The 27,836-nt window shown below is 39.8% G+C and overlaps 1 protein-coding gene across 2 annotated transcripts in view; it reads left to right on the forward strand.

The window, feature by feature from the left end:
- Rnf180 (ring finger protein 180) overlaps positions 1-27,836 on the forward strand; it is a 171,921-nt gene that overhangs the window by 129,678 nt on the left and 14,407 nt on the right. For both annotated transcript variants that reach the window (XM_059276124.1, XM_059276125.1), the window contains one exon: positions 6,147-6,272. In XM_059276124.1, coding sequence (XP_059132107.1) covers positions 6,147-6,272 — 126 coding nt within the window. The remainder of the gene's footprint in view (positions 1-6,146; positions 6,273-27,836) is intronic.

The raw sequence follows: 27,836 nt of genomic DNA on the forward strand, positions 1-27,836 counted from the left end.
GGGGGGGTTGTTTTTTTTTAAGAAAGAACTAAAAGTTGGATGGTAGAAGAGGAGAAGAATATGATCAAAATATATTTAAATTTAAAAATTGTTTTAAAAAATTAAGAAAGAAAATAAAACATTTTCCTTTAGCCTCTTAACTAAAGAGTTAAAATATCATAACTCTTTCTTTGTTCTGACACACCATTACATTTAATTATATTATAAAAACCAAATATTGTGGTACCAAATGCATAAGGGAAAAAATGTAATCAAACTGAACAAAATCTCAACAAAAGTTTATCTTGCTAATAAAAAGAGCTCCTAAATATTAAAAATCCACTGAGCATAAGTTGCCCTCAGTGATGACTAAGATATAAAGTCTGTAGCTCCATTTTGACAAAATGACAAATAAAACAGGCATGGGCTTATTTTTGTGCCTGTTTTGTGTCTCTTTGGGATAAATTATTGAGCTGCAAAATAGTATTTTCCTCAAATTTAATTGTGAGTGAATGATTCACAAGGAAAGGTATGAAAATTAGATTCAGAGTGACTTGGCAAGCATGTGTAGGTTAAGATTTGTCAGAATTCCGTGAGAGTCCCAGTTGGCTTTTTTCCCAGCATGCAAATCCCTTAGGACTCTCAGTTAGTGGTAGATCTTCAATTACCACATAGTAAGAACTCCCCAGGCCTGAAGAACTGGCCCCATGATTAGACTGTTCGATCTTACCTTGTGTATTTTTGTGATTGAAACTGGTAACTTTCCACTGAATTTAGATCTTAACAACAGACCAGCTTTCTCTACCTTGTTCACACTGAACATTTTGAAGTGTCTTGAATGTATACAAAATGCATTTAAATAGGAGTGTTGGAATCCATTTTCACATGGAACTTTCTCACCCTTCTTGAAGAGGTGCAAATAATTATTGCCCGGAAGTCCTGAAAATAGCTTGGCAACAGTTGGTGAATGTTCATTGTTCTACAACAAAGTGTGTCTTCATGTCAAACATGTTAACCCTTCTCCATTCCTGTGTGAAGGGGGTGTGCCTGACATAGCATCTTAACACATCTGTACTTTTTCCACTGTTCAACAGTAAAAGAAAACTATTTGGATTATATGCCCTAAAAAGTAATAAAAACATTCCAAAAACACACTTTATAAGGCAGTGATTCTCAGCCTTCTTTTTTCTTTTAATTAAGAGATTTTCTACTCATTTTACATGCCAACCACAGCTTCCCTTGTCCTCCCTCCTCCTGCCCCCCAGCCTTACCCCCAAACCCCCCATTCCCACCTCCTCCAAGGTAAGGTTTTCCATGGGGACTCAGCAGAGCCTGGTACATTCAGCACTGGGCCAGTGGCGCAATGGATAACTCGCTTGACTACAGATCAGAAGATTCTCAGTTGTGACCCTTTAAATCAGTTCCTCATGTTGTGGTGACCCCCAACCATAAAATATTTAGATGCTACTTCATAACTATAATTTTGCTACTATAAAGAATTCTAATGTAAATATCTGATATGCAGGATTTCTGATGTGAGACCCACAAAGGGATGGCAATCCATAGGTTGAGAAACACTGCTTACAGTATTGATAAACCAAAAGCAAATTGAGTAACAAGGATTGTGTCTCTGTAGCTGCAGAGAATTGTTTCCTTAGAAGTCTGCTTCTTACACCAGCGACCACTTACTGGGAATCTAAGTTCATCTCTTGTTTACTCCTTGCAAATGTGTACAAAATTATAGTCCATATACATACATAGCAATCTGTACTCTATACATTAATCTCCTGGGACCAAATAATGTCTATGAATAATATATAATATGCGCAGAAGCTACTGGACCTTCTGGGGAATTGTATCTCCCCTGAAAGAACTGGCCCTCCTAACCATGTAATTCTGGGAGAAGTAGCCTATTACTGTCACAATTTTTACATGTGTCCCTTTCCCTCAGATGTTCTTTTGTGATTTGTATTCCTGGCAAAAAATTAAAAATCATGTATCAAATTATATGGAACTAAGACATTAATTATAGGGGAAAGGGTTTGTAATAATGAGAAAAAGTTAGAAATGGTTAACAAGGACTTTAATAATCTGAACGAGATACCTGGACACGTATCTTTCAGCATTTTAAATTAGACTCTAACACTACTGGACCTATCTAATAGACTCTGCCTTGTATTTATAATCTTACCCTCTTCCATTTCTTAATAATGTTCTAGGGCACTACCCTGGATTAGCCCTGTAGAACCCTTGGCTCGTAGCATTGAGATTGTCTTTTTACTTGATACAGTTGATTACAGGCTCCATGCCAGTGGCATAGCTCTCACTTCTACAGTGAGCAGGATGCTAGAAATGTGCTTAACGAATATTTGCTTAACAATAATGAAGTGTGTAAATATAAAGTGACCAAATACCAAGACTAAAGCTGAAATCAAAGTGAAAAGCTGGCTGTATGGCACAGGCCTTTAATCCCAGCACTCAGCAGGTAGCAGACCTTTGTGAGTTTGAGGCCAGCCTGGCCTATACAACCAGTTCCAGGCCAGACTGGTCTACCACAATAAGACTCTGTTTCAAAAAAAAATACCATATTGATATAATCTGTACTCCAAAATTACTCTATTACATATATAATTGTCCCTTCCTTATTGTTAATAAAACCTGATAGTAATGGCCCTGTAATAATGTAAATTATGGTTATATATAGGCCTCAAACATATCAAGGAAATGATAATTCCTTTATCTTACCTGTCAAATTTATCATTTGTGTGTGTGTGTGTGTGTGTGTGCGGATAAGCTACTGGTTAATTTTTGCATGGTTTCGATTGCTGCCTACTTTGCTTTTGAGACAGGGTCTCTCCTTGAACCTGGAGTTCACTGACTGACTGATTGGCCAGACAGGCAGGCCAGCAAGCTCCAGGTAAAGGAGCTTCATGCCTTGAGTGCAGTCTCCAGGACCCTGGTAGCAGAAGAAGAGAGCCTACTCGTAACCCTCACACCCAAGCTATGGCAGGCACGGACCCCTGGCAACAATCCAAGGTTGTTAATACATTTTACGTTGAATCAGAGGGCAGAGTCAGTCATTGACTGACCCTAATTAGCCATAGAGGTTTTGGAAAACCCACATAGGGGGGCACAGGAAAATATAGGTAGAGGCTTAGAGAAATCCTTGGCCCTCTCAATCTGGTAAGCATGGAGAATTAGGGTCAGCTGATCGTTCCTCTGCCGCTTTCTGGATCTATCAGGCTTTTACCCCAATATCTGACTCTTGAGTTTTTAATGATATAAGAATAACTTAGATAAATGCATCACACCCCTCTGAAACTCACACAATGAATAAGTAAGATGCCATTCTGCTTAAGTGAGGAAAAAAGAAGCGTGTGCTGTCCAGTAGGTAGTAGCAGCTTAAAGGAATACAGATGGCTTGTCCCCTCTCTCCTGCCTCCTGCTTGTTCTCGGTGTTTCTTGAAGGTTATTTTAAGAGATGTAATGTTGGATATTCTACTTGTTTCTGGTGCCTGAATTTTCAAGCCTAAATGCCACTGAGATGAAACAATACATACATACACACACACACACACACACACACACACACACACACACACACACACACATGAATATCTTCTCTGGGTAAGGAATGGTATTACTCGGGTTTATAGAAGTGTAAGATAAGACTTATTACATCTAAATAGTATTACAACCAAAAAGGACTTCAGGTCATTTCCCCCAGTGGCTGTCCACTCTAGCTGTGATTCAGAATCATTCAAGGAGCTTGTTAGAGAGAACAGACTTGCAGCCCACATACACAGCAGTGCTGACCCACACTGTCTGGATGAGTGTGCCTTTTGAGCAGTGTCTTAGTGATTTTTACACCTACCCAGGCATTTTGAAAGCATGGATCTAATACAATGCCCGTTAGACAGAATTAGATTCAATTAATCTCTATTCCTAAATACATCATCAAAGTACCAGGCACATAGCAGATCACAGACCAAATTTTTGCTGGAGATTAGGTGGGAAGTGGATATTAAAAGCAGCTCAGTGGTTGATAGAGAGCCCCACTGTTAAAATACATTAAGCCCAGATCTTACATGGCCCAGCAATAATTGCAGTAATGGTTTCTAGATCTTCTCTTGTCCATGTCTTTCTGATCAAGTGTAGCAAAAAAAATCATCCAAAATGATCAATCTCACAAGATCATGCTGTAGGCATGTAGGTGCAGGTACAGGTACAATTGCCATACAGCTTGCAAATTATAATAATTGCTCTAATCATACTTTCTTCATTTGTTTACCCCGAATATGTTATCTAAGTATTTCACTACATTGCTTTTTAAAAAGCACACTGCCTTTTGAGCTCCTTAAGGCCCAGAAGAGGAGTAACATTGACGCCATTATTGATGTTACTTTTTACATCTTCTCCCAGAAAAAGCTCTTGCTGGCTTTTACATTTCTTAAATCAGTTTTATCAGAGTCCAATTATATTTCCAAATAAGTTTTCAAATAAGAGAGAGTGTGCGATGGTGTCTCTGTTTGCTGCATCACCATTTTAGAATTTGGTTACAATGTTCCCAGGAGGAAGAGGGAGGAATAATAAGAATTCTTGAGTTACATGCTGTTTTTGCTTTGTTTATATTGTCTCTAACAGGAAATCTTCATTACCTTACCACCTTGGTATATTTATGAGGGTATTTAGAATGTTGTGTTATTTTCCCTAATGGTCAGCACAATATCACTTATCAGACACTTGATTTATTGGGAAATTATGCAAATTAAAATCATTAGCCCTGGAGGGTAATGTTACAAGTCATTCCATGGCTTCTGAGTTCCCCTTTCCAGGGGTGTGACTGGCACAGAGGGTGTGAGATGCTGATGATTCCTCTTAGCCAGGAGATAGTTCTCTTGACTGAAGGGGCTGTTTGTTGGCAGTGGACACAGTGGACTTTAGTAAAAGCATCCTTGCGTTTCTGCAGAAGACAGCACAAGGGTATCCACCCTGAGAGCATTCAAGTGTTTAAATACACAAGGGACAAAGAATGCAGGAGCCATAACAGGCCCAGCTTACATAAGCATACAGACTAAACACTCCCTTTTTACTAACTCATGTGCTTGAATTATTGGCCAACAGGTACAGATTCAGGAAGGGGCTGGAGTTGGAACTTTCATGCATAGCCTCACTTACCTAATCTTTTTTTTTTTTACACTGCCCTTTAGTGGTTAATGTAAACTTGTGAATTAGTTTTTCTTATGACTTTCTTGAGAATCGCCCTAAGGCAGTGATAGGTAGAAACAGAGACTATTACATGCAGCTAGAGTAGGCGGAGGCTCAGAGGCAGAGGTAAGAAAGAAACTAAAAAGGGGCCAGCGCTACATGGCATCATTTGGGGGTGAAGTAAGAGCAAGGGTTGATGGAGATGCTGGTTGTTTCTCACAATAGCACTAGATACCAGGTCTGCACTACCCTCTCCCAGGAGATCTCCTGCATGGAGAAGTAAGACTCCAGCAATGCCTGTCTGCCCTTGTGTGGCTCTGCGACTCTCAGTCTGTCTGCTGTTTGAAGGGAAGACCATGTACAGCCTCTGGTTGGCCTGTGGGTACTGCAAATAAATTTTCCCTTTTTAACTCATTAGCAAAGCTTCTGAAATATTGAGGATGCATTTTTACGTTTTTAAAGGTCGCTCTGATCTGTTGCAGTACACACTGTAAATGCCCAATACATCCTTACAAAGAATTAAACACGTTATGAAGTAAAAAGATCTGAAATGGATTCTCTTTTCACTCTCAGCCCCACGCCCTGGTCACCCTCTGGCGATACTGTTACTGAAGCAGTGAGACTTGGTTCTTTTCCGAAACCTGTTTATTTCTGTTCTTCGGTCTGCGGTCCTCTTGACAACCGCCTGTGTGGTGTGCGGCCCCATCTCATCGCTTGGCATGGTTCCTGTTGCAAATGCTTCTCAGTAAACACACATTCTGTGTGGAAGCTTAGTTTCAAAGCTGCATCAAATAGAAATCTGGGTGACATATTTGAGGTTTGAAAAATGAAATGCATTTTTATATTTACAGACTCAGAGGTCTGAATTTATTATCAAAATCCTATGATAAGCTATCACATTCCTGCCGTTTTATTCAAATTAATGCTTAAAATGCTGCTTTTCTTTCCTCTTACTCTAGAACTGAACAACGCCACAAAGACATTCTTTACCAAGGAATATCTGAAAATAAAACAAAGCTTTCAGAAATCCAGCTCTGCGAAGTGGCCCTTGCCGAGCTGCAAAAAAGGATTCCATCTCTTTGGAGGTAAGGAAAGGAACCCCAAGACAAGAGCAGTTGATGGGTCCATCCACACACGTCCCCACAGCTACTTCCTCGTTAGAGATGTTGCTGCAGCTCTCTTTCCACATTGGTCACTTTCAAGAATTTTGGTGATAATCTCTCTGAAAGCTACAAGTACATATGCAGAAAAGGAATATTATCTATGAAAAGTAAATTGGAGAGACATCCTGAATGAATTGACTTTACCTGTGGATAGCAGTGGAGAAAGGTGACGGGTGAGGCTGGGTTACAGTTCTAGACCAAGAGGTTCTGCTGTAGAGGTTCTGGTGTGGTGCCCATAGGTAACACCAAGGCACTATACAGTTCAGGGACGTACAAGGAAGAATTTTGTATGCTTTTACCATAAAGGAATGACAGGTATTTGAAGTGAAAATATGTTTAACTTGATTTAAATATTACATAACTTGGTAGCCCATTAATATGTATAATTTTTATGCTTTACCTATCTGTTAAAATACGTTTAATTGAAAACAAATTGACTTTTCAACAAGTACCTAATTTGACAAAAGCTGTATTTGGTAAAAGCACAGCATACCAGAAAAAAAGATTTATAATTCACTTATTAACATACACTAAATTTATTTAGTTTTTATATCTTGCAATTGCACCATAAGATAAGGAGAAGTAGAAAGGGGCAGAGCTGTATGCATAGAGTTTCACAGAGATGCACAGTACTCTGGGAATACCAGTCTCTGGGTTCCTTTACCTGCTGAGCCATCTCAGTGGCCCATGTTTATCATTTTTATGCCAGACTACATATGTATACCAAATCAGTGATATTTATGCTTGTTGTTACACTTTTACATGGATAACAAATATATGTATTCTAAAATTGCTTTGTCACTCAATATTTGGTTTCTGAAATCCATCCATTTCAGTAAAAAGAGCTTTGTTCCTGAACTGTGGCCAGTTCTGCAAATATACCAAATGCATCCATCCTCTAGTGAAGGAACAGTGGAGTGCCTGGTGTTTTGTGGTTACAAGCAGCACTGTTATAAATGCCTCCATTCTCCTGTGTCATAAGAGCTCCTCTGGATTATGTGCCCAGAGAGACTTGATAGCCCCAGCAAAGCACATCTTGCGCTTAATCACCTACACCAGTGTCACTGCAAGGCTAGGCTGGCTTATCACCAACTCTGTCGGCATCTTTTAGAATTTTCAGTCTTTTGGATTTTGTTCATCTGATAGATATAAAGTATTATCCCACAGGAAGTTTTGCAGTTTTGTTTACTTTTGAATTTTATGGATGTGAGTGTTTTATCTGTGTGTATGTCTTTGTACCATGTATGTGCTTGGTGCCTGTGGAAGTCAGAAGAGAGAGTTGGATTCCCTGGACTGAAGTGACAGTTTTGCGCCGCTATGTAGCTGCTGGGAATGAAACGCAGACTAGCAAGTACCTCATGTGTGCATGGGTGCCGATGAGGGAACCCAGGGCCTTGTGCATGCTCGGCAAGTGTCCTACCCCTGAGCTACATCCTCACGTCTCACCAGTTCTAATTTCCAGTATTATGATTATTGATGGAGGTTGATACAGCTTTATGCGCTTTCATATTGGCCCTTGAGTTTCTTCTTTGAGGGATTTATTTCCAAACTTGTTTGCTATTGATTGTGATTTTTGAACCTTAATATTATTTGTTGACTACTTCTTCCATTAATTATGTGAATGGCTACTACCTTAATCTAGCTCATTTGTGTACTTCACTTTATGGATATCTTTCAGTGCCTTATGATTTCTTCATTTTTTTCCCTTACCTTTCTAGTGTATGCTGTTTTTAAAATTATTCTCTATTCCCAGGGTCAGTAAGATGTTTTCCTTTGAATGTTGTAAATAGTTTCAAAGAGCTATGGAATTTATGGTACTCTTTAATGTATTCATTTTTTCTTTCAGATAGGGATCCAATTTTTTATGGTTTTTGCTAATCCTTCATGCTTCCACTTATTAAAAACAATTCATCACTTCACCACTGATTGGATGTCAGTCTATCATACAAATTTCCATGTGTTTGGGTTGATTCTGGAGTTTGATTGTGTTTATTTGTATTGTCTCAAATACTAAAATTATTATTATTTCTTAATATTACCAATTCCAGCTTGTTTCTCTTCAAGAGTATATTGCCTGTATTTTACCTTTTGCTCATTCAAATGAACTTTAGAATCATCTTGTAAAGCTCAATGATAAAGTTTAATAGATTGGAGGAATAAGGTACCTTTAAATATGTAAACTGTGCTTAGGCTGTGGTGGAGCACTTACCTACATACAAAACACACTAGGTTTAATCCCCAGTATTATTGATTGATAGATAGATAGATAGATAGATAGATAGATAGATAGATAGATAGATAGGTACATATGTACTTTTATGTACATGCATACACACATATTAATATAGACATAAATTAATTTGGAGAGAAATGAAAGGCAACAGCAATAACTTCCTACACATTAATAATATGACCTGTCTCCTCACTTATTTCACTCATCTCACTATAACTTCCTTTCTGAATGCCCACATCTTTGGCCAGGTGTGATCCTCTATACTTGCTTTATCATAGGCCTCTTCCCTACTTTTGAGCCTTGCATGCAGAAAGTTGCCCAACTCCCTCCAGGTCTGGCACCTTGTCATCACTAGGCCACACTCTCACTTCCTTTTGACCTCTGCCCTGCTTCCTGTCCTCTTCTTGCCACATAACCAGCCCATTGCACTAGGTTTCTTTAGCATGCATTTTTGTGTAGATGGATTTTTCTTTGGGCCACCAGCTTGCAAATAATGACCCAGAGACTTATTATTAATTATAAAAGCTTGGCCTTAGCTTAGGCTTGTTTTTAACTAGCTCTTATAACTTAAATTAACCCAGTTCTATTAGCCTATGTTCTGTCACCTACCACCATCCTGCTTCTTCCATGTCTCCTGGCATCTCTCATGTACCTTGGTCCATCTCTCACTTCCTCCTTCTCTGCACAGAAGTCCTGCCTAGACCTCCTGCCTAGCTATTGGCTGTTCAGCTGTTATGAAATGAATCACGGCAATATATCTTCACAGTGTACAAATATCCCACAACATTTCCCCTTTTTGTCTAAATAAAAAAGGAAGGTTTTACCTCTAGCACAGCAAAACTATATAGCATAAGAATAATTATCATGTAAAAATTACATTCACAATGTCCAGTCCATTTGTATCTGGCATATTCAGAGAAAATACTCTATCTTATCTTGATGAGTTTAAAGTTTTATACCTAAACTATTTTCTATCATAACTTGTATTACCATCCTAAAACTATCTTTTTAGACCTCAAAACACTTTCTTAAACAATTTAAGCTTTTATGTCTCCCAACCTTATATACTTTATATTTCTTTTGTGAGTTTCTTTTTTTAATTTGATAACAAGGAAAACTAACTTTAACTGTCTCATCTTCAACTCCATCAAAGACCTGAGAAGGATATAATATTGCCTGAGTAAACAAGAAGTGCAGAGCAAGCAACTTCCAAAACTAAGAAACAGCAGAGACATCTGGCTGCCTAGACAGTCACCCCAAGGTTCCTCTGCAATGTTGGAGCATCCATCTTCAGCCTACAGACCTAGAATATCTGACAGACATTTTGTGAAGCAAGAATTTTTGAAGGACTGTCCTACCTTGTCTTGGCAAAGTTTAGTAGTTGCCTTCTTTTGTGTCCTGCTTGTCCAGTTTGGACAGCATACCATCAGCAGCTGAGGCAAGGGCAGTTTCTTGCCCAATGGCTAACTTTGCCACAATGAAAGCAAACTCCATATGGAGGTTCTTCAGCGCCCATCATCTGTTTTTAAAGTAAATTGGTGCTGCCAGGAGCAGACATGTCTCACTGTCATGAAAAGCCTTATATTATTAAAACATTGTAAATACCATATTAGGTAGGTCTTTGAAGTGTTTGGAGACCATCTATCTATTTAAAATATGTCTCTGTTGACCTTGAAAACATACCTAATATAAGTTTGATTATCATAGATGACTAACTACTAACCTATATTTCTTAATTATCCTAGAATTATAACTAGACCTTTACAGTACCATTTTTAAATGAGCTGCATAGGTACAATACCTTAAACAAGAATAGAAACATATATACAGTGTAACAAAATACCCTTAAATTTTTATCAGTATATAAAGATCCATACCAATGTAAAATATTTGAGACTAGTGATTGTTCAAAAGTAGACTCAACAACCCATCCTTTTATCCCATCATTCTATAGCCTTCTTATCCCTTCAGAAAGAGATCCCTGAATCTAATCTTTGTTCAGTTTTTTTTCCCTGACCATAACCAACAACTTGTAACCACCCCCCTCCTCAAATGATGATAAACATCCATAATCCATTGAACCACCAAAACCTACTCACCCCACCTCTTGGGAATGTGGGTATTGTGTTCACTAGACTGCTTCCTGTTGTCGGGGGGCAACAGCATCTTTGGGGGATCCTGAGAAAATTGGGATAATGGTCAAGTCCTGGGAGAGCTAGCTGTTGTCCAGTCCCAGTGTAATGGGAAAGTGCAGGCCTTATCTGAAGCTCTGGCTGGATAGTCTGTGAGGCTGGACCATCTCAGCTAGCAACTTTGAAGTTGTTCTGGATGCAGAATTTTCAGGAAACTGCAACAGAGGCATTCTGAGAGGCTGGTTCACCTAGGCTACTTGTCTTCATTGGTGTTTGGTCCTTTTTTTCTTTCTGAAAACACACAAACTTTTAAATGTAACATATATGCATTCACACAAGTATGGAATATGTGGTGTGCTTAAGTCAATTAAAGATGTTTTTTTGTTTTATGTTGAGCAGGTAAAAAGTATCTGTCGACTTTATAAGTCTGTTTGGACTGTATAACCAAACCTTTATCCATGCCATATGAAAGGATGACATGTAATAATAAGTCATGAGGACTTTGTAGCCAACAAGATTTATCATGTCTCATCCATTCTCAGAGCTGTTTCCATAGTAGAGAGATCAGCATATATATCACCTGTCCTGCAGTCTTTCTTGACTTTTCCCTCATGTCTGCAGCCAAGATCCTCAGAAGGTCTCCCCCAATCAAATTTGACCTTTATTAATTTTGAAGAGAACCGTAACTTTTTTTTCCTGTGAAAACAAAGGCATAACTTCTCCTCCAATGCAATGTTTTTTCTGACTTCCATTTTGAAGTTAAGACATTCATAAAATATATAGGTTGGTTTAATTTAGCAGTTTCTATAATCTAATGTCTCTCGGCAGCTATTTTTTTGCACATTAGCATTTTAAAAATTCAAAGTCAACAAAGCACCATACGGGATCCAGTCACCCTGTGTATTTCCCATCTTTACATGGCTTAGTTTTTTTTATATTACTTTACTCTCTCTTTAAAAACTTTATTAGTTTTACATTATCTTATTTCTGTGACTGTCTAAACCCATTTTCTTTCCTCAGTATCTAAGCACATTTTTAAACATACTGTACCTTTTTAGAGGTTTTCTGTGTCTGGATCTGGCTGTACTAAACACCTGCAGCATTCTCTAACTGCATGAGACAAATCTTAAACTGCCATGTCAGCCATGCATGGCTCAGCTTAACTCATGGTACTGGTGGCTGGCTCCAGCCCACAGGCAGCAGCCGGGAGCCATGTCACTGTGCAGCATGGCCTGCTTGAGAGACTGTGGGACTCAACAAAAGCCGTATCTGGCTCTGTGTTTGTGTTATGGGAACATTTTTAAAGCTTTCTCAGGTCCTTAGTAGAAATACATGCCCCCTCGTTGGACACAATTTTTGTTTATAGTCTTATATAAACAATAGTTCTTTCTTTTCTTACACAGTTATTTTACAGAAAGAGTGTGTCGTTGCATGTTTTGGTAGATGTTTAGGTCCTCCCTAGTGTGGTTTCTAATGTGTGACTTCTGCAAGGACTCTGTTAAAGTGTACATCTGCCAAATTTTATCTGTGTGTTCACTCACTGGAATGCTAACACTCGAAGCCTGCTGCCACAACAAATAACACTCGCCTAGTATTGTAACGTAGCCCATGAGCATATTTGCTGATGTATGGACTCAGGAGCAGCAGTCTGGATCGTAGAGTTCGAATCTTCCTGTGCAAACTGTGTGCGCAGTCCTCCTGAACGGCCAGGCTGGGCAGTTCTCGTTAGCATTTGGAAGAGCCGAGGATGATGACAGATGACAGCTGTTGACAGATGCATCCTTCTTGTTACTAGTGTTTGCACTCTATGATCTCTAACAGTTTGAGGTCTGTGAAAGTGTACTTTCATCTTTTGGATGCCTCTTTATAGCTATTTTCTTTATCTTTCTAATCAGGCTTCTACCACCCTCGATTTTCCAGGATTTCTTATGCTTTTTATTTAACATTTTCCTTATTATCAATTTTAATATTCCTCATTGGATATAGACACTACAAATTTATTAAAGCATTTTATCATCTATATTAAAAATTTGTGTGTAGTATCCTTCATTGTAAAAATTCTTGACTTTGATGTAATTAAATCCATTTTGTTTGGTCATTTATGCTGTAGATTTTAATTTAAAAATTTATTTCTCATGCCAAGGTCACAAAAAATATCACTTAGGTTTTTTCCCCCCATTTACATTTTGCTTTTTAGTTTTCTTGTTAAGCTTTATTCCAGAGCTCCCTCTTATATTGTATTTGCAAAGGGTTCACATCTTCTTTTCAAGTGATAACCCACTTTCCCCAAATATTTATTTTACAGTATCATTGGGTTTTAAGATTATTTCTGAACTGTTGTTTTAGAGAAAAATAATGAATATGAGATAATTACTTCTTACCTAACAATTTGACTCAATATTCTAATTAAGTCATTGGGAATTTCAATAAGACAATTTTATTATTATCTTTAATAATGATAGAACATCTTGAAATCTAATGCACATGCTTTTTTCTCTTTTCTTGCCAAATTTTATGAGCTGGAACTTCTGTCTGATTTTAAACAAATCAAAACTGTCCCCCACAAATAAAGATAAACTAGCACCTCCCAGATTTTTAAAGAAACATTTTAAATATTTATCATGGAGTATTAAGTGTTTCATTTGAAGCACGCACCCTTTGCTAGGAATGTTCTCATCTTTCCTGCTTTGCTAATAATTTTTCTTGGAGTTTTAATTCTGATGTTGTTTTCTTCACATCCTTGTGAAACACATACATAGCTCCCCCTCCACAGTCTGGGAGTGCACTGTCACACACACAGCTCTCCCCCCACAGTCCCCAAGTGCACTGTCACACACATAGCTCCCCTTCCACAGTCTCCAAGTGCACTGTCACACACATAGCTCTCCCCCCACAGTCTGGGAGTGCACTATCACACACATACCTCTCCCTCCACAGTCTCTAAGTGCACTGTCACACACATAGCTCTCCCCCCACAGTCTCCAAGTGCACTGTCACACACATAGCTCTCCTCCCACAGTCTGGGAGTGCACTGTCACACACACAGCTCTCCCCCCACAGTCTCCAAGTGCACTGTCACACACATAGCTCTCCCCCCACAGTCTGGGAGTGCACTGTCACACACATAGCTCTCCCCCCACAGTCTCCAAGTGCACTGTGCTCCATTAGTGGATTGCAATTGATTTTCTTATGTTCAATTCCTGCTCTGTTCTAGAGATAAATTTAACTTGATCATTTTGCATACTGCTAGATTTGGTTAACATCTCAGAATTTGACGTTTGTATTGATAAGATTGTATCTTTTTATCTTTTCATTAGATATGTTCATTTTGTTCTATTTTCAAATTGGTTATGATAAATTGTTTCTAGTATTTTAATATATCTCACTATCTGGTAGCTACAGACAATGCTGTCTTTGTGTCATGTTATTTACAAATGCCCTGCTTTATTGTTCTTGTCCCTGTCTCCCAGATTCCCCAGTGGTTTCCTTCCTTTGACCAATTCGTACTGAGTTATTATGTCTTCCCTTGTCTCTTATTCTCTCTTCTGAACTTTTTCTTTACTCCCTTTGGACTTGCTCTTTTCTTTTTGTTCTCTACTAAGATGATTCACACGTTGTTAACTTTTAACCTTTTAACTGTGTTATTTAAGGACAAAAATTTTCCTCTTGTGTAATATTTTACCCTTGATTCCTAATTACTTTCACCTGAAATCACAGGCAGTTGCATGTTAATTGAGTCTTCTTAATTAAAATTTTGTACAAAGCAGGTTCATATTAGACATGCTGGGTATTATTTCATCCCTACATCATAGAACTCAGCAGCTTCTGTCAACCGTGCTGTGTTAGTAGGTCCCCTAAGAAGTTACATTCCAGCTTAGTTTCTGAATTTGGTGGGAGAGAGAGAGGCGGGAGAGAGAGAGAGAGAGTCGGAAGAGGGAGCTTGTGGGAAAAAAATAAACATTCCTATAGATCCAGATATTAATTTTGGGAGGAAAATATGACATTGTTACAAATTTCCTCTCCACAGCAGCTTACATCAACTGTTTTGAATTCATACAGCCATAATAAAATCAGCTCATGTAGACACATTCCATTTATGGCTTATGAAATAGTATACACTGAGCAAGCAGCTGCCTTTTCAATCACTTTCTTCTCACAAACATATGCTTCACGTGTGTGTGTGTGTGTGTGTGTGTGTGTGTGTGTGTGTTTGATAATATTTTCAGAATAGAAATGGAAATAGTCCAGTAAACTGTAAAACAAAAGTTTGCTTTATCAAGTCTAGCTCCACTGACAGGATGCTATTCTTCGATTTTCTCCTGAGGGACCTTCCATTTCCAGGCACCCCCCTCTAGTTTATTAATGTCCATCTGAAATGGTTTTTAGTCATATTATTCGTCCCCAAAAAACATTCATATATGTTGGGGAGGGGGAGAAATACTCAAAATGGTGCATCTATTTCTGTGTAACATATGCATACGTATTTGTGCAAATAAAACCATCTAAGAAATTGTATTAAAATCTTCTGACAATAAACAATATAAAGAAGCTCCACTTTGAATTTTTTTCCTATCTATACTTGTGATAGAATTGAAAACAAGAAGTTAAAATTTAGAATCCTATGCCCTGCTTTAGTTGGTCACAATAAACGTGCACCTGAAACGCAGGTGTCTGAGATCTAAGTATGACAGAGCCATCCATTTCTCAGCAAAGCCCGGGGAACTGTGTTATTTGGTGATTAGTTGTTCTGGAGGTGTTAGATTGGATCGACAAGTTCAGACATGTTCCGTATAAAGCAAAGAATACCCATGTGGAAAAGAATGCTTGTCTGTAACAAGAACACATATGCTTAATCAAAAAGCATGAGTTTGAACATAGCCTAGAAATCACTGTCGCTGAAAGTTAGAGGGAAAACAGAGACATTTTTAAATGTGCTGTAGACTTAGTACTGTCTTCTAGCTGAAAGACACATTTGCCTTTACAGCTACCCTAAATAGCAAGTTTTATTCCTGGGAATAAATGGGGGGGGATCCTATGAATTCTGAAGGGTCTTTTCCTTTCTTTTTGTTTTGGCAGAGTGGGGTTCTGTTTTCACCAGTGTCACTTAAAATTGGACATTTTTCTTCAGAAGCCAACCCTGTAGCAAGGCCTGCATCCACATATACTGCTTTAAAAGAAAGGTGTTAGATGAAATCTCATTCACATGCAAAGTTCTGATGGGTCAGAGATTATGGGTAAAGTAGCTCCACAGTCACTGCATGTACAGCCTCAGCAGTCACCCTGGGAGATAGACATCTAGACTCTGCTTGTCACATGAGTGACAGGGAGGTCAGCACCTTTCAGAGAAAGCTGGTCCCCTTTAACAACTCTACAGATGAAACTCCGCATTGAATTGAAATCTGCTTGCTGTGCTTTGGCTCAAGTCTGTCTTAGTATAACCTTATATATGACTGTTCTTCCATGTACAGACTCAGTCAATAGCCCAAGGTTCTTCAGTCCAACAGAAAACACCATGTTCCTTCAGCTGTTCCCCAATTATTTCAAGAACTTGGTTGCCAATTTCAGAGATGCAAGAGAGGCCAAAATGATAACAATTGGATGCTGATAAACCAACTGCACATGAGGTGCCTGGAAATGGTAGATGAATCATTATGGTGCACACCTGATAAGAGATCTGAGCGCTAGCTCACATTTATCAAGGTTACTTCCATTTCTTTTCAAAGTTCATTGTAATTTTGGTATTGGACCATTGAATGCATGATCTGTGTATAAGGCTAAATAATTCAACTAGGCAATGAATTCAAAATCAAAGCACTTTTTGCTTCTCTCTTGAGCTTATGAGACACATGCATTTTAATATAAATTGTATATTTTATCCAACGATCTCTTCATAACCATTTAAAAAAATGCCTAACAGGAGTTTAGTCTCTCGGTCCTTGTCTCCTTGGTTTTCCTCTTTCCCTCCCTGCTTCATCAACACACCCACACACTCACTCACAGGTAATACACAGAACAGGTACTCACAAAGTCTACCCTTCCACTGTTTGACGTTTATAGAATTTACTTGGTTACCTGTCAAGTTGCATATTGGGAGGAAATGGTTGCCTGTATTTGTGGGGTGTGTGTGTGTGTGTGTGTGTGTGTGTGTACCTGTGTGCACACATTCAAAAATATACCTGTTGACAATAGGACCTCTGAAACTAGCACAGAAGACAAATTCTTCTGGTAGGAAAAGTTGGTATTGACCTTGGCCCACAGTTCATAGTTGTTATGCTATGTACTAGTACCAGGGCTTCCCCTAAGTTCCATGTAGGTAGACAGCACATGAAATGGTCCAATGTGTAAGATACTAATAAGTAGGTTATTGAACCTTTGATGAGGAAAAACTGGAAGGAACATGAAGGAGCCCATCATATCTAAACTCAAACCTAACTGTTGACATCAATAAGCAATGTTATTGGACCTAAAAAGAACTTCATTAAGTATTCAGTATTCTAAAGTTTCCAGTACAAAACTGCCTTACTACACACAATGAATGATTTGTGCACTCGTGGTAACTATCCTGGGAACCATGCTCAATCTTGGAGGCGGGACTAAGTGAATTGGATGTGTTAAGTGAGATGGTGGGAAAGTATACCTTTTCTGAGAGAGTATGCTTTATTGTATGTTGCAGTCATGGTGTGTAGAAGACACATATGTGTAGTGGTGGGTACTCAGCCCTGGCATATGGAGATAGCAAGCAGTGGGAAAGGAATATGAGGATACAGATAGGTCTCTGTAGTTGCTGCCAGTTATTCCTGATGTCTTAAGCTTTCATCCCCAATAATTAGCAAATGTACAGGAGACCTCTTGTGTGCTGTGCACCTGTAACATGTTTGAGACACAGTATGAAAAGGGAATGGAGGGACCTGCCCTCTCCTGCATTGGCACTGGAAGAGTACCAGTCTCCCTTGTTCCCCAGGAACAGGGATGGCACTGGGTGGTAAGGTTGACTAGAGGGATAGATCTAGCCTTTGAACACAAAACCAGGGGACAGCTGCAAGCCCCAGGGAAGAGCAGGGCAGAAGCTGAGCTTCTTGCTCCTGACATCAACAGCAGTGGAAACGGTTAGACCTGAGAACTGTGAGGAGAAAGACCAAATCCCTGAGTGCCCAATGAAAGCAAGCTGTATTATCAGGTGCACCGGGACTGGCCAGCGGCTGTTCACCCTAAGTCAGGATTTGAGAGAGCAGCCCGTGCTGGCCTCTTGAGGTCCCTTTTAGAGGAGAGATGGGTGTTCACAGGGGCGAGAGAGTTGGCTGTTATACACTGTTAGAAATAAACAACGAAAGGGAAGGAACAAAGAGGAGGATTTAGTGTAGGTTGAAAAACTTGTTTTACAGTTTACATCAAACCAAAAAAAAAAAAAAACAAACCAGGAACTTATCTTCAATTACAAATAGCAAGCCTTAAATTCCAAGGACTTAACACAGGACAAACAGGAACTTATTTTTAATTGTCTTAACTGCAAACAGAAACCATAACCTGCAAGGTATATTGTTCCTGTTTTGTTCTCACAGAAACTTCTTTTTTAAGTAGGACATGATAAGGGATTTCAAGCCGTCATCTCAGTGCCAATTCTGGGTAAATGATAAGTGCCAAAATTCACATTCATAAATACATCCATCTGAGAGCTGTGTAGTGCATCAAGAGTGAAAATTCTGGTGCATTGAGGGACACCTCCCCATACCAGAGAAGCTAGTGTTGCTGTTTTTGTGCCTCAGTGAGTTTAGGGATTACCTGAAGATCATTCTTGCCACTGGTTGAGAACTCTGTAGCAGTGAGAGAAATCAGTGCAGGGGCGGGGGCGGGGGTTGGGGGTGGGGGGTGGGGTTGACGGCTGTGTGGACTTACACCTCTGACTGAAGAGCAGAGTAGATAGAGCCTGTTTCCTCACAAGGCATCTGCCGAGAGCCAGGGCAGCTCAAGAAGCCTGCTCAAAAGGCAGAGTGCCTTTCTTCCGGTTGGACTGTTGAGGAATCAGGTCATCCTATAGTGAAGGACCTGCAACACAGTATGAATCCTCCTTAACGTTTCCCCTAAGCTGTCACTCCAACAGCCCAGAGACCCATGATCAGGAAGAGGTCAAGACATAAACACAGAACATAGAAAACAGTGAAACACAACGTAACTGAAGATTCCCTGCTGTCCCACAAGGAGTTATACAGTGCTTTCGGGAGAAAACTACATTAAAGCGTGAAACAGCAGTAAACACAGTGAAGGTCATGCCCTCGGGGTACTTGAAGTCAGGTGCTGCCTGAGTCCTAGGAAGCATCCCAACTTCAAACACACCTTGGCTCATTAACTACTGAACCAGAGTGTTGAGTCCTTCCATTGCGTCTGCCTGACAGAAGAAAGGTACAGGCCCCTCTGGGGGAAAAAAAATCCTAATTTCAATCGCTGTGGTGTCCCGGGTACAATAAGTAAAACATGAAAAGAGTTGGGAGAAAATGACTAAGAAACGAAAAAGCACAAAATAGAAAAAAAAAATCCCTAGATTACATAGTTGTTGGAACTAGCCAACCAGTACTTTAAGATAACTGCTGGGAAAATAACCCTCCCTTCTACCATCTTCTGGTAGTTTGCCAAAATAATAAACACAAAGGGGAAAAAAGAAAGGAGTCCACCCTGGTTCTCTGTGCCCTTTAGAAAACACAGAGCTGTTCCCTGGCTGCGTGCATGCAGATCTACCCGTCTGCTGATAATTGGAGACGTGAAGAGAAGGGGCCCAGTTAACAAGGAACGCCCCCCACGTTTTGCCTGGAAGTCAGCATGTCATTGGCAGTGCCGAAAACAGGCAGAAGGCAAGATGTTTGCAAATCGCACAGATGTGTGTTTTGAGCAAAGTAAGAACTTGATATAAACTGAGGTGGCTTCTAGGACACATGATAGAAAATGATCCAAAAAAGAAGGAAACCAAATAGACGACAGGCGCTGTGGTTCAACCAAAGCCCCGGCCTCCCCCACCCAGAGCAGTGCATTTTGTGATTTTGTGGGGAAATCAGTGGAAGGGCCCTCAGCTGCCAGAGCCTGTTCCCAGGAAGTCACAGCATAGTAAGTGTGAATAAATAAACAAAAGACCTCTGTCCTAACTCACCAAGATGAGGAAAAATATGAACAGGCTAGATAAACGAGAGGGAAATACGGATAGAGCCAGGGCGAGAGAGGTGCTCAGTGGGGAAGAGCACTCACTGGCTGCTGTTGGGGAGGATCCTGGTTTGGTTCCCAGCACTCACATGGCAGCTTACATCCATTATAGCCCAAGTTCTAGGGGACTTGATGCTTTCTGGCCTCTTCAAGAAGTGTATGCACATGGTACACACACACACACACACACACACACACACACACACACACACGTGCGAACATTCATACACATGAAATAAAAATAATCTTTTTAAAACTATAAAATGCAAGACCATAAAATTTGTGAAACAGGTATTCCAGAACTATGATGCAAGTTTGTATCTAGAATGTATTAATTCTGGTTAATTTTAGTGTACGATATTTTTATTTATTTCTAATTTTTTATATATGAAGTTTATGAAAAAATGTATTAGAGAGGTTGAGCAGCAGAACGGGTGGTACATGATGTGTTGCTGATGCAGAGAGTCCTTGAAGAGAGGAGACAGAAAGGAGACTGTAGCAGGAATTTTAAAGGGTCTTATTAATACAAACAAACCCGGAGCCAGGTATTGAGGTGAACGCTGAATGATCAGAGAAACAGAACCAGCCACAGCTAACCTCGCCAATTCCTCAGCTGATCTCGTTTCCTCAAACTGGAAGCCTCTGAGTCCTCATCTGAATGGATCTCAGCTGAACTGCTGCTCAAAAGCCTAAAAGCTTAACCAGCTGTAGTTCCTGGTCCTCACACCTTAAATACCTTTCTGCTTCCTGCCATCACTTCCTGGGTTTAAAGGCATGAGTCACCATGCCTGGCTGTTTCCAGTGTGGCTTTGAACTCACAGAGATCCAGATGGACTCGGTCTCCAGAATGCTAGGAAAAAGGTGTGTGTACCACCATTTTCTGACCCCTATGTCTATCTAGCAGCTGTTCTGTTCTCTGACCCCAGATAAGTTTTTTAGGGTGCACAGTGTATTGGGGCACACAATATCACCACAGGAGACAGACTCACTGTCAGAATTTCCCAAACCTGATAAAAGGGGATAACTCTCACCAAGACCTAATGAGGCTGTACCCAGAGAAGGTATGGTCAGTCTGCTAAACCCAAAGGCAGGAGGTCTCAAAATCATTCAGGGAAAACAGTGTTGCCTGCAAAATGAGGAAGGTGGCTGACCTTGAAACAGAAACCCGTGCCCAGAAGACACTGAATGGCACCTTTAATGAGCTATGCTAAAAACAAACAAAACAAAACAAAAACAAACCTGTTGACTGTCCAAGATGAATCCCTTTTCAGGCATGCAGCAGACCTGCACTCACCTGTAGGGTGTTCTTCAGAGCAGTGGGAATCACCTCAGCTGGAAGCATGGACTTCAGCAGGAGGGAGGAAACAGGAAGCATGTTTAAGAATGGGCCAATGTCCCCTCTTTAAATTCAGCAGCAGTACTAGCCACTGGAACATATGCTGGAAACCAAGTATATAATAGGGACAGCAAAGGCAGTACGTGAAGTTAAACTGCTCTAAAGGTCTCACATTGTTTGGGATGTAGGAAAAGTACTCATTTACCATTGGGAATCAAATGTGAATCAAATTTGCCTATTTATGCCTCAAGTAACTACAAAAAGGAAAAAGAAGCTAAGCAAGCAGAGCCTCCTGTCTATGTGTCCTCTCCCAGACTTCCAGCTCCAGTCACTCAAGCCATTCTTGGGTAAAAGGCCTTCTACACAGTATCTGACCGGTCCTCAGAAATACACGGGAACTCTGAGAAACTGCCACAGCCAGCAGAGCCAAGGAGACACACTGATGAAATATAACGCACCGTCGTCAATAAAAGCACGTAAATCTATAGCAGTAAACACTAGACTATGATTATAACAATAACGTGCTAGTGCAGGTTCATTAATTGTGTCTTATAGTGTCCTACTATGAAATATTACTAATAAGGAAAACTGAGTATAGAGCAGATAGGATCTCTGTACTAACTTTTTGTAAATCTAAAGCTGTTCAAAGTTTAAAATTAATTAAAAACACAGCCAATATGGAGAAACTGACTTGATTGATCCATTGGAAAACAATGAGAAAAGGGGATGAAGATCAGGAACAGCAAATATGAGCATTCAAATTACGAGAGCCGACTAGGATGCTATTTATAAGACTATTTAAATAGAAAGGTACAAAAATATTGACTGTGGGAAAACAGAAAAAGGAAACGTGCGCGCGCGCGCGCGCGCGCGCGCGCACACACACACACACACACACACACACACACACACACACACACACACACGCCCTCGATGGAGATCTTTTGCCCAGGAAAAGGAATAGCTAATCTGAAAGGTGAAGTTTAGCAATCAGCAGAACAGAACTATGGCTTGGGCCCTTGTTCACAGTCTGCAGTGGAGTAGGGTTGCGTTCTATTTTCCTCCTGTTTCTTACAGTGCAGCAGATGCCCTTGTGTGCCCTCTCAGAATCTAAATAAGCCTTTCAGAAGCCAACCCTCTATTCTCCTCCTTCTCTGCCTGTCATGGATTTCAGTGATAGAACCCTCACATCCTTCCTAGTCAGTCTATCCGTGAAGCTGGATGGATGAAGAGGACTGGGACCCAGTGTGCGGTTCTAATTGTACTCTTACTCTGGATGCGGAGTCTAGGATGTAGACCACAGAGGAAGCAAGAAGCCTCTCACTCTCCATTTACCACAAACCTTGCATCTGTAGGCCTGTTACTGATTGTCTTTGCTTAAAAGCAATGCTTGTGTCTCACTGGGCTAGCAAGCAATTCTTGAATGTAGGAAATGTACAGCCTACAAGGTATAGTATGTAGGAGCCTAGAAGCATCAAGATGCATCTTCATAAAGAATTATCTGAGCTTGCCTGGCTCATTTTAAAGTTAGCAAAGCAGTGAGAGTTCTGCCATGAGACATGCCACACCGCCCATCTCCAGGGATACTCTTGACAGTGGTCTGTGTGATGGTGGTGTGTAGAATACGTCAGGGCATTGCAGAACTCTCCATACGTGGCCACTGTCTATTTTGGCTTTTCTTTGGTAATACTTACATATTAGCTCCTTGTTCCTGAGGAAAGCCTCCCCATTAGGGAAGGTAAGTGCCTTCGACAGGGGTGTTCCTGGGCCTCCATGCACTGTTATATCACAAAGCATCATGATACCCTGAACACTTCTGTAAAGAGAAAGTAAAGCAATTGGGAGCTAACTGCTAAATAAAATGAATTTGAAATGTGTTTATTATAGATAGATGGAAAAGATGGGGCCTGCTATTTCTTAAGCTATTTATTAGTGGAAAATCTCCTCACAAATGTAATTAAAGACTTGAAAATTAGAATTGCTTTTTAAAGCCTGGGTCACTTTCAACCTGAAACACTCCCGGGACCTCTTATGACACATGCAGAAAAATAAGGAAAGAGCACATTGTAAACAATTTGCTGTCCTCTTTCAAAGTGAAAGTTTGAGCTGTTATTTGATATACCACTCATGTTATTGCCAAAAGACAACTTCTGTTTATGAACCATCATTTTTGATATAGTTGAATGTGTGTATGTATGTATGTGTTATAAATATGAGAGCCAATAAAATCCAAAGAGAATTTTTACTATTTTTTTCTGGTAGGGTGGTGATTATATTTGTATAGTTAAAATATTTTTCAAATACCATAAAACAATCAGCCTCTAAGAAATCAGTTTGCAGTCATTTATTCCTTAGGAAAAGTAAAATGTTGGCCTCATTTCAATCAATAGAGTGAGCATTTAGCTTAATGACACAGATAAAAAAAAAAAAAAAAAAACTCTCAGGATACAAAGTCATCAGCATTAAGCCAGAACCTCAGGAATTGTGCTTCCTAAAACAAAACAGCCATGAAATAAGACTATTAATATGAAACAGAACTTTTAATCTCACCTTGGAAAATTCCAGGATCCTCAACTACCTTTATTTGAAAAGTGACAGTTTTCTTTGTGTGTTGGCATTTATGCAGGTTCCCACATGTGTGCACACATGTGGAGGCCAACCTCAAGCATCCTTTTCTAGGCACCATCCTTCTTGTCCTTTTGAGACAGGGTCTCACTGGAGCTACCCATTAGGCTAGGCTGCCTGGCCAGCAAGCCCCCGGGTAGACACTTGTCTCTGTCTCCATGGTGATAGGGTTTACAGCACTGTAACCAGCTCTCTCCATGGAGCTCAAACTCCTGAGCTCAAGCTTATGCAGCAGCTCAACAACTGACCTATCTCCCCAAACACTGACTTTTAGTTATTTTTCACATAAAGGAACTGAGAAGCTAAAGGTTGTTTCATTGTTTTCTTTTTTGAAGAAAAAAATAACTCTGATTATGTTTTTATTCTTTCATCCTTAGACTTTAAATGAATCCTAGTGCCTTAGGTATATCTCAGGCCAATTAACTTAAAATCTCTGGAGATGAATCCCATCTTCATTAGGTTTCTGTTGCTGTTGCAAAGCAGCATGATCTAAAGCAACTTGGGGAGGAAATGGTTTATTATACTTCCAGGTAACAGTTCATCCCTGGAGAGGAAGTCAGGGCAAAAACTCAAGCAAGGCAGAAACTTGGAGACAGGAACTGATACAGAGGCAATGGAAGGGTACTTCTTATTGGCCTGCTTGCATGGCTTGCTCGGTCTGCCTTCTTATGCCATCTAGGACACCTGCCTAGGGATAGAACCACCCCACAGTGAGCAGAGCCTTTTCACATCAATCATTAATCAAGAAAATATCCCACAGGACTGTTCACCAGCCATCTTATGAAGACATTTTCTTAGTTGAGATTTCTCCCTCTCAGGTGACTCTAGCTTGTGTCAAGCTGAGAAAACACTAGCCAGCACGGGTCCCCAAATCAGTATTGTTTAAAGCTCCCTGAGTGATTCCAGTGGTCAGGCAGCACAGCAGGGTTGGTATACACTACTCTACAAGCACGCAGGACTTGGGACTGTAAGACAGAACAGAATTGTGCAGTCAGAATGGAAAAGGACCTTGAAGATCCTTTTTCAATCCTCTGACTTTCAGGTGGTAACATGTGAGTTATTATGAGGAATGAAATTCATCAGCAGGAATGCGATGTTATTTATAAGGAGGTCAACAGCGACTGTTCTTACATGAAGATGTTGCTAACTCTATACTGCTGTAGAGGCACACTGTAGTGGCACTTTATAGTGTATGACAGTTTTCTATTTGTTTTGGTTAGAAAGCAAGGATTTAATTAAAACTGCAGTACAAATTTGAGAAATTTGTAAATTCCCAAATTACAATTTGGTGTGTATACTGAAAACATCACGCTGGGAGAAAATTTCATGGTATTTGAGGACCATAAGTTCATTATTACTATCATTATTATAAGTTATTAATTTTACTTTTCCTCTTTTGTATAAAACATCATGTTTTGTGTATTTTTAAGTTTTGAATTTTTTGCATTTTTATTAAACATAGTCTTTGATCATTTCCTACATGTATGTGTGCAATACCTTCTCATTGCTTTGTTTGCCCATGCCCTCATACCTTTCTTCCCCTGTCAGCCCTTCTATCTCTCTATAAATCTCCCTCCCACTTTCTGCTTGTTTTGTGACCCACTGACTTTAACCAGCGACATCCACATAAGCATGGGATGGAGCCTTGCACTGGGACATAGGAGACTCACCAGTGGCCCCACCATTGAAAGTCCTGACTCCTCCTCCAGCATCCACCCACACCCAACAGTTCCCTGTGATCTCCCAGCCCACCATGTTCACAGAATGAAGGTAGGCCTTGTATTAAGTAGGCCCAGCAGCCCAGCTGCTGTGAGTCCATAACTGCATTTGCCATGTCATGTCCAGAAGATAGCAGAAAAGGGGGTTGAAAGACCTGCATACGAGCCGGATGATAGGAGGACGCATGTGAAATGCTGTCTTCAGTGCAAACATTACACTTTTGAAATCCGTAGTAAAGAACAAAGTGTGTTAATAAATGGCTATTAAGGTAATCACAGAAGAGAAAAAGAAGTACCCAAAAGAAAAGTCACAAGTGTCTCAATGAAGGGAAATCTCAACTCTTTTCCTCTGAAGATGTGAGAGATGCACACAGCCAAAGATGCTTGCGCATTTCAGCTCGTTGTGCAGCAAATGGAGCTGCTAATGTGATTTACACTGCAGCGCTACAGCTGTTCCTCTTGATCCCACAGTGCCAGCGACACTGACTGCTGGACTACAGGAGAATACTAAAGGAGGGATACGCTCACACATTTTAACACCTATTATAGTATGAGTTTATTAAATTGTACAGGCTAGTATGAAAATGTTTTAAAATTCATAGTGGAATTTCTCAGTGAAACGCATAAATAACTAAACACTTTATAACTCAAACTCTTTACCTGGCCCTGTATCTAGCTTGTGTTAACAGCTTACAGTTTAATTCACTCAAAAATAAAATGTTAGGTGCAGAACGTCTTTGCAGATTTGCTGGAAATAAAATGGTTTTTATTAGCAAAGTATTACTTTACATTATGCTTTTAAGTTTCCTAAGGTTGTACTGTAACAATGATTTGATTAACAAGTAATAAATAGCACGATTTGGTGAAAATGACTGTTTTGGTAATATAAAAGCTACAGTACTGCTACCAATTAACGTATATAGTCTGCATTTCTGTTGTGCTGAAATATTTTAGAAGTACCGAGCAGAATGCAAGGTTATGGGTAAATACAGGTTTCATGTTATAATTTTAAAAAATTTTTCGAGACATAGTTTCTCTGTGTAGCCCTGGCTGCCCTGGAACTCAGAGAGATCCACCTGCCTCTGCCTTCCAAGTGCTGAGATTAAAGGCATGTGCCACCACTGCCTGGCTTTTATGTTATGATTTGAAAATATTTACTTTACGTACCATTTCATCTGCAATCCTACCTTTAAATACACCCTATCCTGACCAAAGAAAACATTGATAGATTCCATTAAGACTGGTTTTCTTTTATTAATTTTTCTAATCTAAAAAAGACTAATTTCTCAAAATATTCCACAAAGAATTGAAATTACTTGAAATTTTGAATCCATTCTGGAATAGCTATTATTTTATTTATTGTAGTCCATATTCTTTATATAGTATGTCCTAGGCGTTTACACACGTCAAAAGAGAGTAGGGAAGTAAATTCACTTTAAAAGAAAATTATACACAAAACCCGGTAGCGCTGTATGAGGCTTTCAAGCTTCCGTTGATGATACGGCTGTCAGGTGAGCACTGACTCCGTCAAGAACTCAAGGACATAATGAAGCAATAGAGCTTTTACCCAAATTCTGAAAAGAAAAGCAGCCTCTCACACAAGTGGAAGTGTGGCATCATAGACTGAGTTGTCACTGATTAGCAGAGTCTGACTTTGCTGAATATTCCCTGTTAGTGTGGCATTTACAACACTGAACTAGTATCCGAAAATCACTACACACATCAAAAAAAAAAAAAAAAAGAAAAAAGAAAATATATTCCTTTACTGTTTCTAACCAACTACGTAGATTATAAAGCCATGTGTTACATGGTAATGCTTGGGGTGAATTATCCACCACTCTAGTAGTTTATAAATGAAGAATTACATAAATTATTTTTATTTGAAGTGGATCTCACTGCTTTGATGATGCCTTATGTAAGCCATGATCTCTAAGATGGTTTTGTCCAATAAGAAGCTCTAGTGATGATTTAACCTCCCATCAGCCATTTTCCGTCCATTTATTCATCTAGTTGAGGAAGGACTGCCAGACAGCTGACCACTCCAGTGTTTCCAGAGGTCTGCTTATTCGTCGTCACTGCTCACCAGTGCTGCTGAGGTCCCAGCACTGCTGAACACTGACACATCCGACCACACAGAAGCATGCCACGTCGTAGTCCCGGGCGTTTGTGACAACACCTTTGGGAGCAACTAAGGCCGCAGATAGGTTAGAGTATGAACTAAGATTGCTTGTTCTTTAAATGCCACAAGGACTTTTA

This window comes from Peromyscus eremicus, chromosome 11 (assembly GCF_949786415.1).
Source record: "Peromyscus eremicus chromosome 11, PerEre_H2_v1, whole genome shotgun sequence".
NCBI lineage: Eukaryota > Metazoa > Chordata > Mammalia > Rodentia > Cricetidae > Peromyscus > Peromyscus eremicus.